At 44.5% G+C, this 18,107-nt stretch overlaps 1 protein-coding gene across 1 annotated transcript in view; it reads right to left on the reverse strand.

Annotated features, from left to right (window-relative positions):
- Positions 1-487: 487 nt before the first annotated feature.
- The window catches only part of OTUD7A (OTU deubiquitinase 7A), a 64,820-nt gene continuing 47,200 nt past the window's right edge, over positions 488-18,107 (reverse strand). The window contains exons 10-13 of the mRNA XM_055002833.1: positions 4,278-4,392; positions 3,505-3,589; positions 1,602-2,027; positions 488-1,547 (exon numbers count right to left, since the gene is read on the reverse strand). Of these exons, the coding sequence (XP_054858808.1) occupies positions 603-1,547; positions 1,602-2,027; positions 3,505-3,589; positions 4,278-4,392 (1,571 nt within the window). The 3' untranslated portion in view covers positions 488-602. The remainder of the gene's footprint in view (positions 1,548-1,601; positions 2,028-3,504; positions 3,590-4,277; positions 4,393-18,107) is intronic.

Below are 18,107 nucleotides of genomic sequence, written 5' to 3' on the forward strand. Positions count from 1 at the left end.
AATAATCTGCATGACTTAAGGAAAGCTGTGCTCATGAATCCAGACCTTCATTTGTATATCTGTGGAGAAACTGTAGTACTAAAGTAATACAAATGCTTACAGCAAGAGGTGTGAGCATGTTAGAATGTACTATATGCAAAATTACTATACCCCTTTTTTAAAAAAAGAGAAAAGAGCAATGAAAAGTTACACTTAACAATAACAACTGAGATGGCTCTATAGAATGAGGCAGACACTATCTTATTACAATACCATATCTCCAGTTATGACTTTTTCCCTATCATTCTACTACCTGAGTGATGTCAGTGTAAATTCAGGCACCATTAGTAAAAATTTGACCACACATATACACAGCACTGACAAAGGAGTAAACAACCTTTCAGCTTACCAGTATATGTAAAAAAGACACTGACAAAATGGAAAATAATTAACTCTTTATGATAAATTAATCCTTTTTTCCCATCACCCCTGGGGGGGGGGGAAACAAGCTAGACCTTTCTCCCCATAGATCCCGTTTTCCTTCCTCCTATAATCCATTGCCATACACTTGGTAAGTAAGAAAATGGAGGAAATAAATATTCGTGGGAAGCGCTCCACCAACTTCAATGCCGATGGCCTTTGTTTTCCCGCTCCCTGCGCTTTAGCTCCTCCTTATAGCAGTAGGAACAATAGTTTTCAGTCTCAGGGCGACCGTAAAAGGAGCAGTTCTCCTTCCTGCAGCGGTTCTGCTGGATCGAATATATCGGGCAAACTGTGCTTCTGCCTCGGTTTTTGTCATTGTTCAACCAGGTCTGAGGCGCCTCCTCATCAGCATATTCTAAGCAGTCTCTAATGTCATTGGTATTAAACCCATTTGTATATGTCTGCGACTTGTGGTCCGTAGGCATGGCATAGGCCAGGGATTCTACCGTATTGACTGTACGGATACCAGCTATCCGGGCCGGGCTGTAGCTCTGTGAAGACAACGATCGGTTCTGTTGGGGATACGTGGCGCATGTTTTTAAAGTGCCGACTACCGGCTTGTAAGTATCATCTTGGAAGCTTGATGGCTTGGAGCTGACATCATGCAAATGGATGACGCTTTGCCTTTGAACGGGAGGCGTATGGCTATAGTGGGCAGATACTGGGATGGGTCCACTTTTCTTGGCACCATTGCTAGGTGAAGAAAATGACACTGGTGTGGGGCTAGTGCGGTCTTTAAACTTTAAAACCAGTTGAGTTGTATGGCTTTGAGGCAAGACGGGTGATGCCCTTCCCTGAGGAGACGAATCCAGCTTCTCTTTCGAGTACACTTCCTGCTCCAGCTTCCTGCAAGACGTCCCGTTGAGAGCAGCCTTCCTCTCTGCCTCCTTCCTCTTCTGCTCCTGTTCCGCGCTGAAGCGCTCTTGAGCACTGGTCAAGTAATAACCGATCATCTCCTCGTGGAACTGATGTCTGTGGCTGGTCAGGAGGAGACCGGCGAAAATGAACTTGCGTTCCCCTTGCATGGCGGCTCTCAAAATGTTGAGGCTCAGCTTTACATCAGTGCTATATTTCCATGGGTCTGACTGCTTATCCGAGGGAGATTTAGAGTTCATTTTTTCTACAGGTGAGATGCTCACCTTCTCAGTGGGAGAGGGCGTTGTCTTTTCAGAAGGGGAAGTGCTTGCCGATTGACCAGATTCCTCTTTGCTTCCTTTTCGTGACTTGGACTTTTTCTCTTTAACTTTTTCAACTATCTCCCCATTTTTCCCGTTTCCCGAATTTGCTCTGCTCATTTTGCCGTGCACTAGCCCCCCGAACCCACCCATATTCTTCTTTAGCTTGATGCCAAGGGTTTTGCTGAGGCTCCCGAGTTTATTAGCCACGGAATCCGCCCGATTTTTGTCTTTGTCCTTTCTTTGTTTTTCTTTCTCTTTCCCGTTTTTGCCATTATTGCCATTAGAATTACTACAGAGGGAATCCCTGTCCGAATCCATGGAGTCAGCCAGAGACTGAACGTCTTCTCCGGCTGATGCGGTGGGAGATTCTGGCTGAGCCAGAGGAGCCTATTAGGAGAAGTAAGTCAACAATTAGAAACACGGAGTATTCCTAATGCAGCGGTTAACTTTGATAAGAATCCTGTATCTACATTCTAATGCAATGTCTACATATGAAAAAATAAAATCACCTCTAAAAGCCTGCCCTGATGAGCCAAGACCACACTCATTAATTGACCTCTGATCGTTATCGGAAATGTCCTTCAGACCTCAGCTTCCTGATCAAATGTCTTTTGGAAAGTTACTGTCTTGAAATTATTGCTGCTACGTGCGGTGCATGCCAGAGCACGTTGGTGGAAACGGTACAGCTATTTTGCATATGGGCTCCCACTTGGAGCCTAAGGGGTCGGTATAGCAACAGAGATGAGGTCTGACAGAGCGCACTTGCTCCTTGTTACAGTTCCCTGGAGGAGGTTTTGTTGATGAGCTTAGGAAGAAATTTCTCTCTCAAACCAGATCGGCGAGAAATCCTGGATTTTTTTCTCCCCCGGAGCACATCACTGGGTTCACTTGCTTGAGATACCAGAAACCACAATAGCACATGGTGCTTTCCTTGCTCCTGTTCAATGCTCACAGCACACTGGAGGCTAATGGATGGAGGCTAAGGCGTGGAGAATTCTGCATTGTGACTAAGTTGAAGAATGACCCTCTGGTCACTCCAGTGAGCGCTGAATTCTGCCCGAGAATGATGCCAGGCAGTGCACATTTCAGCATAATCCACATACATTCAACATGCACATAAAATCTTACATGAATATACATGAAGCTGCCTTATAATAATATAATAAAAACAACATTCGATTGATATACCGCCCTTCAGGATGACTCAACACCCACTGAGAGCGGTTTACAAAGTATGCTATTATTATCCCCACAATAACAACCACCCTGTGAGGTGGGCGGGGCTGAGAGAGCTCTGAGAGAGCTGTGACTGACCCAAGGTCACTCAGCTGGCTTCAAGTGGAGGAGTGAGGAATCAAACCCGGCTCTCCAGATTAGAGTCCCGCGCTCTTAACCACTACACCAAACTGGCTCTATTCTAAGTCACACCATTGGTCTACCAAGGCGAATACTGTTTACTCTGACAGGGAGCAGTACTCAGGGGTCTCGAACTGAGGTCTTTCACATCACGTACTACCTGACCCCTTTAGAGGACCTTAAGATAGCAATGGCCCAGACGCCGTGTCCTGTTGCCACACAGGGCGGCTCCAGTGACAATTAAGGGGAGTTTAAAGAGTTCTCAGCAGCCTGGTTGCTCCTCCTACCTCTATCCTGTCTCTGAAAAGTTCACTGTACAGCAAGCTGCACTGTGGCGGAGCTTCCCTGGAGTGCTAGCACTGCAGCAGCAGAGAAAGGGCACAACAAGCTCCCTTGTGCTGGGAGGCTTGCGTTGCATCTTATGCTTCATAACCTCCTCCATGCGCACAACCTCACACAGCGGGCTCTCATTTCCCTCAAGCAGCTGACACAGAATAAAAGGGGTTACCCGTGTTTCCGATGGTATGCGTATCCAGGTGACATTCATGTAACTGTGCAGAAGGTTAAGCTTTGCCTCCAGAGAGAGAATCAAACTGAGAAAGGGGGGAAAGAGAGGGAGAGAGAGAGAGAGAGGAAGACCACACACCACATAATTACTGAAATGGTACGGCCACAGAACATTCACGCATAATCAAGAGAAATGGTAACACAGCATTTTAACAAGGGCACTTTCGGACTGCAGGTGTCCACCCTGCTGGCTCTCCAAAAGGAAACATCTCAGCAAAAAACAGGTGGAATTTTTTTCTTGGAACACCCCGGACCTTACCATGGAAGCCAAATTTGCACAAAGCCCTGCGAGCGCTGGACCCAGACTCATTCTTGTTAGTCAACAGGGACTTCAGCACAGACAAGTGTGAAATTGCAAGAACAGAAAAGAGTCCAGTAGCACCTTTAATAACCAACTTTACTGTGGCATAAGCTTTCAAGAATCACAGTTCTCTTCGTCAGATGCATCTGACGAAGTCTTAAAGGTGCTACTGGATTCTTTTCTATTTTGCTACTACAGACTAACACGGCTAACTCCTCTGGATCTATTGCAAGAACAGGCTCTGCAAGGACTGTGTGTGGCTCAAACGCCTCTGGCAATTATTTGTTCTAGGGTTGCTACAAAGAATGCAGGCTAAGCAACGGCCCAGCTACCACATCACAAGTACACGGATGCTTTTAAGGTAAGCTGATGCTGAAATTTTATCGAATGGGGGGGGGAAAAAAAGGTCTTACTTGGCCAGCTTGAGGTTATCATTGTCATCCTTCCCCCACTCCCAGTCTTTCCCTGGATCAACCGCAAAGTGCAAAGGCAGTAACTTGTGTTCAGAGTCGGTCAAAGGGATCACCGCTGAAGGAAAGGAGAGAAGATCAGAAAGGAAGAAATGAGTTTAGCTGGAACAGGAGGAGGAAAAACAAGAATCGTCAGGAGAAGAGAGGGGGGGGGCACTTTAAAGGCATCACAGGGTCAAAGGCTCTGCTTGGTATGCAGCCTCTCTTCCCTTTGGCAAATTGCTTCTTTTTACAAACCACAATGCACTCGGACATCACACACAAAACTTGCAATGGAGAAAAGCAGCCACCGGCTGTGAATGCATAATAAAGCCGCCTTCTACTGAGGCAGACCCTCCGTCTATCAAAGCCAGTCTTGTCTTTTCTGAATGGCAGAGACTCTCCAGGGTCCCAGGTGGAGGTCTTTCATATCACCCACTGCCCGTCCTTTCCAAACGCAGACTGAACCTGGGACCTTCTGCCTGCCAGGCAGACACTCTGCCACTGAGCCACAGCCCCTGTTCACAGACGGCCGTTTTTATGTCTAGATATTTTATTGACCACTCCAACTCTTCCCCGCAGGTGCCACAACTTCGTAGAGCATTTTCTTTGGCCAGGTGCAATGCTATGCCTTTGGCCATTCTATATGGCAGATTTAACAAGATAGACTATTCAGCTAGATGCTGTTTATGTGAACAAAAATGTGACAAGTCAGTTACACATGTTCTTTTGCATTGTCATTTGTATGCTGGTATACATCAAACATACTTAAAATCTGTTTTAGCTAGTATGATGGATTGCTCTGACTTGCTCAAAGTCTATAGACTGTCGAACGATTCCTTTCCTGACGTCACCGAGAAGCCGTAACGCTTTAGAATACTCTTCCGCACTCCTTGTCCTTAAGTCTCCACATAGGCAAGATTGCCTTTCTTGCTCTCATACATGCTCACAATGATTTATCGCACAAGGCGCTGTAACGGCTCAATACTGCCATCTGCATACCACTGTCCACTTTATGCTGACTGAAAACATGTTTCCCATGTTTCAGTCCAAGCCATTTAGAGAATTCTCTTTATTATTTTGCAGAATATATCTACTTTATATACAGAATATATCTACTTTATGCCTCTTCCTTCTCCCAGTGCCTCAGTTTCTGTAGAACTTGACCCCAGGCAGTTCTTAAACCAGCAATCTCACCGAGACACGATACTGAGGCAGAATTACAGGCATGAATGTAAAGTAAAACCATTTCCTCCACAAGGTTCATAAAAAGGTGTTGCGAAATCCATGTGCCAGGTCTTAATATTACAGGTTTAGGTCGATACCTCCTTGGTAGCTGCTCCACCATCCTCTGATCCAACTTCTGGGTGCCAACTGGCCTCTTGCTGGTATAGAGCAGAATTTCTCCCAGTAGAGCAGCAGCCAAGAAAGTAGAAGTGGGTTGACTTTTAACCACCCTGTCGCGTGCATCCTATTTAAGCCGCCTTGGAAGCCAACTACTGAAAGGCCGGGTGTAAATGTTTCAGTAGATAAAGGCAGACAAATCAACCCATTTGTCTGAGCTCTGGAGCAAAGTTCTCCCTCCTGTTTTCATCGGACTGAAGGCGTTGCAGTTTCTAGACAGTCTTAATGGGCAGGCCTACAGGGTGCAAACAATAATCTAATTTTGAAGTCACCAAGGCATAAATGAGGTCGCAGCAGAATCCTTTTGTTCCAGGAGTGGGCACAGGCAGGGAACCAACCTAAGTGGCTAAAATACACCTCTCTCATAGCTGCCCTCTGGAAGCTCAGAAGCAAATCAGGACCCAAGAGGACCCTTGAACTGTGAACCCGCTCTTCCAGAGAGCATACAAGCCTGGCTATGACAGGCATTTCCCCACTAACTGGCCTGCTGAATGCCCACAACCAGTATCATCTCTGCCTTGCCTGGACTGAGCTGTGGTTTATTCACTCTGACAACCATCTCCAGATACCTGTCTGGAATAGAACCTCACGGAACAATCCTCTGGGGGCTCGCCACAGCCCCAACCTGAGCATTAAAGAAGCCATGCCAGGTTTACTTGCTTGGGGCGGGAATCTGGTGTTAAGCAACCAGCTTCAGTGTAACATTACACAGTTCTGTGTCCTCTTCAACAACGTGCCATCAGGCACCTGCAGCCTCTACAGGAGAAAGTGGGGCGCAATCCAAACAGTTCACAGGCTAACGATGCCTGAACGATGCCTGAACCTACTTGAGGGTGAATTGAGGCTCTGGCCCAAGGAGCAGGGCCACCAGCGGTCAGCCAGGGGTCTGGTCTGATGAGGGGACAGTCTATGTGCATACTGACATTTATATAGCAGCTTGCCTTTGATCGCCCCACAGCACTGGCAGTTGAGGCACCTCTCCTCTCTGTCTTCTTATCCAGCACAACACCTGCGGGTAAACTTTACCCAGGTTTTTAATTAAGGGGCTCGTATTTGAACACCATTTTTGGTAGTGCGCGTTTAGTCTGAAAACTGTTAAATTCCTTTTAAACTTCTCAGTGATTTATGTGTATGCTCTGGCTGTTTGTTTTTTTTTTAATGTTGGGTTTCAATTAAAAACTTTTAATGTTTTATTTGGTAAGCCACCTTGGACACATTCCCTGGAAAGGTGGCATAATCTTTTTTCTAGATACAGACATATAAACAAGCAGGACAGTTGGTTGGTAAAAGCCCTGATGCCTTTTTAAAGAAAAAAACATTAAAAGTTCAGCTTCTTAAGGATTCTGTTGCTGCTGTGACACATTAAAAGCCCTGGAGCATGCTCTTGCCGCGCAACTATGGCTATGCAGAGCTCCAGAATGCCTAAATCTGCCGAATTGCTAGAGCCTTGAGAGTCAGTTCGGTGTCATGGTTAACAGCGTAGGACTCTAATCTGGAGAGCCGGGTTTGATTCCCTTCTCCTCCACTTGAAGCCAGCTGGGAGACCTTGGACTAGTCACAGCTCTCTCAGAGCTCTTTCAGCCCCACCCACCTCACAGGGTGTTTGTTGTTGTGGGGATAATAATAACATACTTTGTAAACCGCTCTGAGTGGACATTAAGTTGTCCTGAAAGGCGGTATATAAATCGAATGTTGTTGTTGTTATTGGGGTCATACTGCAAGAAACTGCTGAATCAAATGTGCATCTAAAAATATTCCCTTGAAGACATTAAGTATCTAGCTACCAAACAAAGATTTCATCATGAGAGAATACACAAGTTAAGAGAGAGCAGCCAACTGAAAATCAAAACACCATTTCTTTCAGCAAGTTTTTCAAATATACATGAAGGAGGGGGGAGATATGATAATCTTGCAAGAGAGCAAGTAACATTGCACAATTTATTGAGAATCCACCCACCTGTCCTCTAGCACTCTACTAACAAACACAAGAAGTATTTTGCAGGGATAGTTAAGGTTGCTCATTGTTATTTTGGCAAACGCCTAACGATCTGCAACACAGTTAATGTTTCACTAGGTGGCACCAAAGTGTATCTAATTTAGACAGCCAATATCAGGAATCCTAAAGTAAAAGCTGTATCTGCCCCATGCAATCCAAGAAATTGATCAGGAGCCCTGCGAGGAAAGACCGAGGGTCCTGGACAGGGGTCATTTCGTAGAAAAAGAGCTGGAGGAACTCATTAGCATAACTCATTAGCATATGCCACGCATCTTGACATCACCGGAAGTGTGTCATTAGCATGACTGATTTGCATATGCCACGTCCCCCTGACATCACCTATCCTGGCTGTTTTGGACCCAATCCTGCCCATTCAGGGCCAAAATTGGGCCCAAAAGGGAAAAAAGGGGATGAAAATGGCCGAAAAGGGGCCCAAAATGGTCAGGATCGGGCCGCTGCTGAGTGGGAGAGTGATCCACCACCCATCAGAGGCCTGATCCGGGCCGTTTCAGCCCCAATCCAGGCTGAAACAGGCCCAAAATGGCTGAGAGTCAGGTAGGCGGGGCCACCTGACGTGTGACCTCTTTGGGGAACTGCCGGAACTGCGTTCCTGCGCGTTCCCCCTCGAAATGAGCCCTGGTCCTGGAAATGTTCAATTTGGAGAAGAGGAAGCTGAGGGGAGCCACAATTGCTCTCTTTTAAGTATTTAAAAGGCTGTTACTTAGAAGAGAGAAGGGAGCTGTTCCTGTTGGCCACAATGGGGTTAAACTACTGGAGGGAAGGTACCGGCTGGACCTTAGAAGAAACTTCTTCACATTAAGAGTAATCCAGCAGGTGAACTGGCTGCCCAGGGACGTGGTGGGTTCTCCCTCATTGGCAGTCTTCAACGAGCAGCCGGACAAACGATGGTCCAGGATGCTTCGGCCGTTCCTGCCCTGGGTGGGGTCAGCATCCTTCGTGACATTGCAAGAGATCTTAAGACACACACCTGCCCAGATGGAGCAGCCAACAGCTTTGAGCAAAAAAAGAAAGGTCAGCTCTGTCTGGGTTCCTTGCTTTTGTAGAAAATTGTATTGTGTCGTAAAGGTTAAACCAGCACAGAAAGCTAAATGGCAAAGCTCTAACCACATTAATTCTTCCAACAAGTTCAAATGTTCTGTGCCTTTCCATCTAAATTGCTCCCTCTGAGGCCTGATGCTCAGTTGCATAAACAGTATTTTTTTTTTTAATGCTAAGCAAATTGTGACTGAAACAGAGACTGGGGGAGAATAACGGGAAAGGCAGAGGCTGCGCAATCTTTCTTGATGTTGGTTAGCAAGTGCTTTTCCTGAGGTTTGTCACCACAATGCTCTTCCTGGTATCTTTTCCCACGAAGGCAGAATGCAGCCTGCGAGGGCACTGTTTTGAGCGGCTGAACAGAGCGAGGAGAATCGCCAGCCACTGCCTTTGCAGGTGGCTTTTCATTACAGCTTGTTACGGAAAGACACAGAATGCTGGGTCTAGTTTGGCTCCTGCACCAGTAACCTTTTTTAAAAAAATTAAAGATCCAATTCTCAAATTTCTAACAAAAAATCCCATTACAATAAAACAGGAACTAGATATTTCCATCTCCGAAATAATGGGAAAAGCAAAAAGCCAGCTCTTTCCTTTGGATTCCAATGGGTTTTATGAGAGCCCGTTTGGTATAGTGGTTAAGAGCGCGGGGCTCAAATCTGGAGAGCCGGGTTTGCTTCCCCACCCCTCCTCTTGAAGCCAGCTGGGTGGCCTTGGGTCAGCCACAGCTCTCTCAGTCCCACCCATCTCACAGGGTGTTTGTTGTTGTGGGGATAATAATAACATACTTTGTAAACTGCTCTGAGTGGATGTTAAGTTGTCCTGAAGGGCGGTATATAAATTGAATGTTGTTGTTGTTGTTGTTGTTACTATTACTATTATTATGTGACCCAGGATCTTCCAGCTGCAAGACAATCCAAGTCAAAAACCCCTCCTGGTGGATCTGGACTCTGCCTTGAGAACGCATAACATGTTTTTAGAATTACAACCGAAGTGTCCGAAAGGAACCTGTGAAGCTGCCAACTGCTAATCTCTGTAGCATTTTCTGTTATGCCTGTAGCTCTCGCACCTAATGGCTTTATTAATTTACAACTTCTCCTTGATGACATTTAATCATTTTTAGCGGTAGAGTTTCCAGTTAGAATTCAAGTCAGTGCTTCAGGAGAGAGAGAACTGCCGCGGATGTGGATTACTCAGCAGTTCTAGCTCTTTCATGCTGGATGTTGGTCAAAGTCGCTTTTTCTTAAAAGCACCAATTATGGAGCAGCCCTGTCCAGTATGGAACCTGGTAACCTTACCAGGGCGTGAACGGGAATGATTCTCGAGCTATTTCATTTGGTCGCTGAAGAAGCGGCTCCATGTAAGACATGAGAGATGGTGGTGGGGTGGAGATATTATCTTACAGGTGCTAAGGCAAAAGCTGGGATAGGCCTGCCTGTTGGTGAGATTCCCCAAGGCACGTGGCTGGCTGCTGGTGGAAACAGAAGGTTGGAATAACAGGGTGTTGCTATGGCCGAGTCAGCCGGCTCTTATCCCTCCTGAAGCTGCAATGCCAGACACGTCAAAAACCAGATGGGTATGCAGGAGCTCCACTGTCTCTGCACACAAGAGGCTCTTGAAGAGGCAGAGATCTTGAAGGACGTTGCACTTCTAACCTTTGATAGGGTTGAGTTGGCCCTAGCCGAACCAGCTTTGCTGCTAGAGAAGCAAGTAAATGCAGCTGCAAAAAGGGCCTCTTCTCAGACTAGACTAGAAGATGGCCCCTTACCTAGACGTAGCTGATCTGGCCACCTGGATTCATGGCACGGCAACATCAAGAATGCACACTACATAGGTCTAACCTCAAAGTTGACTAGGAGACATCAGTTGGTGCCGAACGCTGCAGCTTGTTTACTCTCAGGAGCTAAACGGAGCATGTATATCACTCGCATTCTGCAGTCACGCCATTGGCTTCCGGTCAGTTACCAGGCTCAATCGAAGGTCATGATTATCACATTCAAAGCCCGTCATATCTGTGCAACCAACCCGTGTTCCGCCATGGCAGTTTTGTTCATCCGGGCAGGGCTTTTTGCAGATACCGTCATGCAGTTGTGCAAAATCAACAGTTGCCCACACACATGCTTTCACACGCTTTCTGTGCAGTAGCCCCCACCTTATGGAACGGCCTGCCTGAGGAAGTCAAGAATGCTCCCCCTTCTCCTGGCTTTCCGCAAACTATGCAAAACTGAATTATTCAGGAGGGCTTTCTATCCAGATGATAGGGCTGTGTGGTGAGAAGTAGCTCAGAGAGATGCATTGCTAGGGGCAGGAACTATCTGCTACTCTGTCAGGTACGGTCTGTTGATGTAGACACACACCTACTAAGGAGTTTTCCATGTTGCTAAACATGCCAAGTTAATTCATTATGCTTTGTTTCAGAAAAATTTCATCTCCGTGCTTGGCTTTATGCTTGCTTTTCAAATTTTCTACTTCCATACCCTGTTGTATTTCTTTCACTGAATGTCCTATTTGTTCTTCATTATTGTACTTTGCTCAATGAATGTCCTAGCTGTTGATTATACTGTCTTTTCATCTGTACTGTATAATCCGCCTTGAATCTCAGTGCTTAATAACAACAACAACAACGTGCAGTGGCCATTCAACAAACTTCATGTGCATCCCTTCCAGAAAGAGTACAACCTGGGCTGTACCTAAGAGAATATGTTCCATGATAGCTTCCCCCACCACGGCCCCCCAAAACATTGAAGATCACAGTGAAGAAACATATTCAACAACTGTGGTTGTTGTGGATTTTCCGGGCTGTATCGCTGTGGTCTTGGCATTGTAGTTCCTGACATTTCACCAGCAGCTGTGACTGCCATCTTCAGAGGTGTAGCACCAAAACAGCCCGGAAAATCCACAACCATAATTCCCCGTCCGTGAAAGCCTTCGACAATATATTCTACAACTGTCTCTCATTAAAGGGACATTTAGTTGTATAAAAGCCTCTAAAGATCTATAAATTACAAATTGCTCCACACAAATATGGTAACAGTTATGAGAACACGTGCCCTGAGATAAATACCCACTGCTGTAAAGGGTGGTTTTATTTCAGATAACTCACTTATTTCAAATTGATTTTATGATGTTAATTCACATACACTGAGGAATAAACACATGGGACTCTGTGTCCTAGTATTTCTTTAATGGGATTTTTATTACCTGGTGGAAGAGATTCTTGCAAATAACCAACTAATAGTCTTAAATTAACGCACACACCCAACTCAAAAGCACCATGAAAGTTGCTGTACTTGTTTTGTGCCTGCATGCATGAAACAAGACATGCATGTGATCATACAAAGTTGTTGTTTTTTTTAAACTCTCAGAAGAGACTTAAAGGTGTCGTACAATACGGGACAAGAGAGGAAGGGCGAGGTCTACCTTACATAGTTGCTGTCAGATTTTACTCATATAATGTGAAATGCATCAAGACCTTTAAGAAAAGAGATATCTAAAGATTTAAGATTTTTTTTAAAAAATTAATTGTCTTGTTGTATGGTTGCCAGCAAAATGCTCAAACATTTTGAAAGCAGTGACTTGGGAGGGTGGAATTAGGAAAAGATGTGACTTTACTTCCAGTGGATACTCTCGAATTTCCCCTAATCTCTGTGGTAAAGACTACTTTAGTCTAGGCCTCATTGCAGGGAAAATATTTCACTACACAGAACAGTGTCAGTATTTCCAGCTTTCCTTTACTAAGTGGTACAAACTGTAAGCCTCTAATGGAGATCAGCCAGATTCAATTAAAACAGCTCACAGATCAGTGATTGAATTTGGCCTAAGCACCTTTGCAGCTTCTAGGTCTAACAGGATGAATATAGCTGCTGTTAAGGCCGGGGAGGATGATGCATTTTATTTCATTTCAACGTACAGTTATGCAGGCTGAATCTAGGATAACACAGGCAAAGAGGCTCAATAACTTGAAAGCTAGAAGTGTACAGTTTAAGTACAGAAAACAGTCAATGTTTGCTGCTACATGATTTCAGCTTATACTTCACAAATGAGGGCCACTGAACTTCCCTCTTTAGCCTGGCTATGTTGCCTGATTAAAATTTACGTATTTGCTTTGCTCTCTCTTCTTTCTTTTAGGGCTTCCAAAGTACACTTTGGCACACCTGTCATTAAACCCATTACAAAATGGTTCCTTTGTAAAACCTGTCTGTGAGGGTCGGGCTACGGAGTTGTGCTTTTTGAATACAAGCAAGCAGCCAGCTGTTAGGCACAATGCCTTTCCCCGCTAAGATCAACATGGTTGCCAAGCACCTACCTCCGAAGTCGTTGGAACATAAACCTTTGGAAGACAGGTGTTCCAAGCAGGAGAGCGGAGAGGGGGGAGAGGGGGGGAAATCAAAGACCGGACAGGTACCACTTAAGAATGAACCACTTTGCCAAATGTATTTCTCTAATATGTCTTACAGCTGGTTTTACTTACTCTGCATTATGTTTTTCATCTCTGTTTCTAATATTACTTTTCTTTTCTCCAAAATTACACACAGGTGTTGTCTGAAAATAGCTGGCAAGCTGCCCTTCAAAGCTGAGTAGGATTGAAAAAATCACGTGTTTGACTCTTATATGATAATACATATATACATACATACATACACGCACATATATATACATATATATATATGTATATATGTACATGTATATGTATCTCATATAAAAGTCAAACACATGATTATTTCAATCCTACTCAGCTTTGAAGGGCAGCTTGCCAGCTCTCTCTCTCTCTCTCTCTCTCTCACACACACACACACACAAAGGTAAAGGTGCAAGCACAGAGTCATTACTGACCCATGGGGGGACATCGCATCATGATGTTTTCTTGGTAGACTTTTTACCGGGTGGTTTGCCATTGCCTTCCCCAGTCATCTACACTTTACCCCCAGGAAACTGGGTACTCATTTTACCAACCTCGGAAGGATGTGTATATACATATACACAGGGCTTTTTTTCAGCTGGAACGTGGTGAAACGGAGTTCCAGAACCTCTTGAAAATGGTCACATGGCTTGTGGCCCCACCCCCTGATCTCCAGACAGAGGGGAGTTGAGATTGCCCTCCGCGCTCTGTCTGGAGATCAGGGGGTGGGGCCACCAGCCATGTCGCCGAGGACAACCCACTGAGTTCCACCACCTCTTTTCCCAGAAAAAAGCCCTGCATATACACATACGCATATGTGTATATACACATACACAAATATACACATATACATATATATATAAACATACACATACACACATACACACATATATGTGTCATGTAAAAGTTAAAATTTTATCTCCTACCTGGAAGTCTAATACATTTTGTGCGCGTATGTATTCGGTATGTTTTATATTCAGTAGGAAATCCAGCAAATTCCTTCTTCAGGTTGAAGACAAGCAACAGTGAAGTGCGTTTTCTAGATGTTTAGGTCTCTTTTTACTCCCCACACAGATAAACTGGTGACCCAAACCCCCTAACTGCGTTGTCCTATACAGCCTTGAAGAAGAGTTTCTTCCTTCCCTTGACAACGTTATACAATATAGCTAAATCTATTAATATAAACAGTTTGAAAAAGAATTCAATTGTCGATGGTTGTTGTGGGTTTTCCGGGCTGTATTGCCGTGGTCTTGGCATTGTAGTTCCTGACGTTTCGCCAGCAGCTGTGGCTGGCATCTTCAGAGGTGTAGCACCGAAAGACAGATCTCTGTCTTTTGGTGCTACACCTCTGAAGATGCCAGCCACAGCTGCTGGCGAAACGTCAGGAACTACAATGCCAAGACCACAGCAATACAGCCCGGAAAACCCACAACAACCATCGTTCTCTGGCCGTGAAAGCCTTCGACAATACATCAATTCAATTGTCATTCACATCTCAGATGTTAGCTGAATGCAAAAGCCCAACAAGTTAGATGGGTGCCAGAACAGAGTCATAAGAAGATAAAGAGAGCCCCATTTTGATCGTTTTCTTTTGTAAGACAAGGAAATTGGTCTCAGGGAGAAGTTTTATATATTCTAAGCAACTCTTAGCCACTTTCATTTGTCTGAAGTAATATTTAAACGGCACCTAAACTACAATTTAATTACAAAGTATTCCAGATTTGAAGAAGTCTGGTTTGATAAGAATTTTAAAAGTAGCAGAAAGTTTTTAGAGACTAGGAGGACAAATACGCTTATTTGATATAAATTGATATACATTTTGATTAGCTGTGATTTTGATCTGAAAGCAGAAGCTTAATGGGACATGATTTATTCACAGCATGTGATAGGTAAAAATTGATTTGATGCGATGTGATTCTAAATTTATGCAACCTTGCTCTGGCGAAGGCCGGCAAGGAGGCCACCTCACAAGGGTAAATGCAGTTCTAATCTGTATTTATCTGGCATTTTTTCCCCTAAGCTATACAGGAGGATAGGAAAATAATGGGTTGGGACGAGGCCAAGCCAACAAAATTGTGCCTGAGATAGGATATCAAACGGGACCTCTTCTTCCCCACCGTACTAATCAACCACAGTAACACAAAAACAACTACTGGGGAATTCTTCTTGTAAGCCTCACAAAATGAAGGGGGGGGGGCCACGCAAGAGAGCTACTGAGTGCTTATATAGCTCCCTTAAATTTCCCCGATGCCTGTGTAGGAGAACTTCCCTGTGGGTTGCACCCTAGAGGTGAGATCAGTCCATCTCACTCCATCACCCATGGAGGCATCCAGAAAGTGCAACCTCAAGCAGAGTTACTCCAGTCTATTCCCATTGCACTGAAAATCGCCTTACCTAGGAGTAGAGCCGTCTCTCTTGCCCACATCAGCAACTGAATGGAATCAGAATCACGAGGCATTTGCTGTCTGAATACACACTCTGATTGCCCCGTTTTATTGCTTTATTCTTTTTCTTTAGTGGATATTTGATGCTGCTGTTTTGCTATTGTTGATTGTTTATTTTAACCAATTGTTTAATTGTTGATTTTATATTATTGTAAGGTGTATATAAGCTGCTCTGCGTGCTATTTATTTATTTAAGAAAGAAGGCTGTATGTGTGTTTTCTAAACAAATAATAAATATCCCACAAGACAGTTTCTCAAAATCATAAAGCCGGAAAAGGCATCTAAGGTCATTGGTTCATCTTCCTACGTTGTGACTGGATTTCACAGTGGGTTTTTTTAATGCCATTTAAATGCAAAATTAAGTTCACAGAATTTAAAAATTCAAAAATTAAGTCTGGGCTATTACTGAGTTGTTCACAGCAATAACCAGCTCTGCTGAGGCAGGAGGTAGCAGGAGGCAGCATTTTCCCACCGTTGGGGCCAGCTTGCAGTTTGGGGGGATATGCATGTTTGCAATCTGTTTTCCTGGCTCAATCCTATGTTTTTTAACACCAGCAGGATGCATAGGAAATTAGCAGGTGAAGCTTTTCCTGGCATGGAAATAACCAATGAGAAAAGCATCACGTGCTGCATTTCTGTGACTTAGGCTGCTCCTAAAGGCACAAAAGTGTAGTCTTTAAAGAACTGGTAATGCTCTGCCTGGAAGTTAGCCATAACAGGAAAGTTAGAAGGCCGTAAAAGAAGCTCAGAGGCGGGCTCCTTTTTAATCTTATACATATTCAACGGAGCCTTCACGGAGGTAATTACGCTAATCAGTGAGATGCAGCTGGCAGGGGGAGCTCTCATCTTGGAGAATTAGCCAAAAGTCAGAAGAGCATCAAAGCTACACAGATCAATGCTGTAGGACTAAATTATATTAGGTAGAAGATGGATTTGGGAAGGGGCTATACATCACCTAGCAAAGGAGCATCTGAAGCAGCAAAAAAAAAAAAACCCTCAAAAAGTTTAATCTGTAACACTGGAAAGAAGATCACAGCTTAGAATTTGGCTTTTACTTGAGAACTTTTCTCATATATGGTGGTTTAAAAAAACAGTAAAATATGCACCTTTGCAATCCATGGTGAATTCTCTCTCAGTAACACAGACCAACATTCCTATATGAAAAGTGTGTTCGGAAGACTCACAAACCAGTTTTTAAAAACAACATGAATGTGCCCCCTTCTCTTCCTTCTTTCCTCAAAGCCTCCCACAACCTGTCAGGGAATAATATCTGATCTTTCTGAACGGCCCTGGACACGCCGGCTGAGTAGGCCAGCCACAATCACAGCATCTCTTCCGCTCACAGTGCATCCTTGTACAGCGGAAATCAAAGGATGCTTTGAGCAGGCCTGGGAGTGGAGCCATTACACTTACCCGTTTATGGGAAACCAGCCCTTTGACAAACAGAGTTGCTTGTGCCTTTGAACTGACAAATTCATGAACAAAGGCTCTTAGGAATAAATAAGCTAAAAAAGCCATGATTAAAAGAATCTCAGCGCAGCAGTTGCTTACTTCACACAGCAAGGTCTAGGAATCAAGAGGCCCGCTTCGAGCTGTTCTGCTTTGCACAGGAAAAGCATCTTCAAAAGGATTTAGAATCTGACAGAAGGTATACATGCATCTTCACATGAGAATTTAGTTCCTTGGGATATGAAGGCACCAATATCCAGGGACTGGATGTTCAAGTGTGATGCAATTAGACAGACAATCCATCTTGAGCTTCAAGTTTCCCCCCTGGTTTAAATTAATTAAAAGGGACCACACCAGAGCCTCCTATCTGTCTAGCATTACCTGTCATAATCTCAGAATAGCCTTTACATCTATTCAGTTCTAGACCATGCCAACAACTTTGCTTGACAGTGGCTACTACCCAAAACTGTTTCACATTTGTGGAGCTCTGATTCCAGAGGGTTTTTCTCCCCCCCCCCCCCGTTCTGCCTTCTTTCACAGAGCCTAGAACCAAGTTTCTTGCAGTGCTTTTGAAGGGCTTCTCCCTCAGAAGCGGAGAGCTGATTTTTCTCTCTCTCAGATACTGGCTCACTCATTTCACACAGTCATTGCTTGCCTTGGCAGCCAAGAAGATGCCTGCTAAAGTTGTATCTGAAGGGTGAAATTGTTTTTAATTTGATAAGCACTTTTAGATCTGATTTATTTTAATGGTGTTATTTATGGCTTATGTTTTATCTTCTGATTGATAGTAACAGCCTTTGGCTATATATAATAAATGCTATCACTCATGCAGCTATTGAATTCATGAAAGCGCTGGCACAGAGCAGCCACAACACCTAAATCTGGGCTGGTTCCAGGTTGTTGCAGGCCCTGGGCAGAAAATGCTTGGAGCACCCCCTGCTCTGCCCACCACCATGCCCACCCCACTTGCACTTCCCTGCCCATCTATGCATCCTCCCACCCACCCACTTACTTTCCAGCCCTTCTGGTGCTTGCACACACTTTTTAGG

This window comes from Eublepharis macularius, chromosome 18, assembly GCF_028583425.1.
Source record: "Eublepharis macularius isolate TG4126 chromosome 18, MPM_Emac_v1.0, whole genome shotgun sequence".
Classification (NCBI taxonomy): Eukaryota; Metazoa; Chordata; class Lepidosauria; order Squamata; family Eublepharidae; genus Eublepharis; species Eublepharis macularius.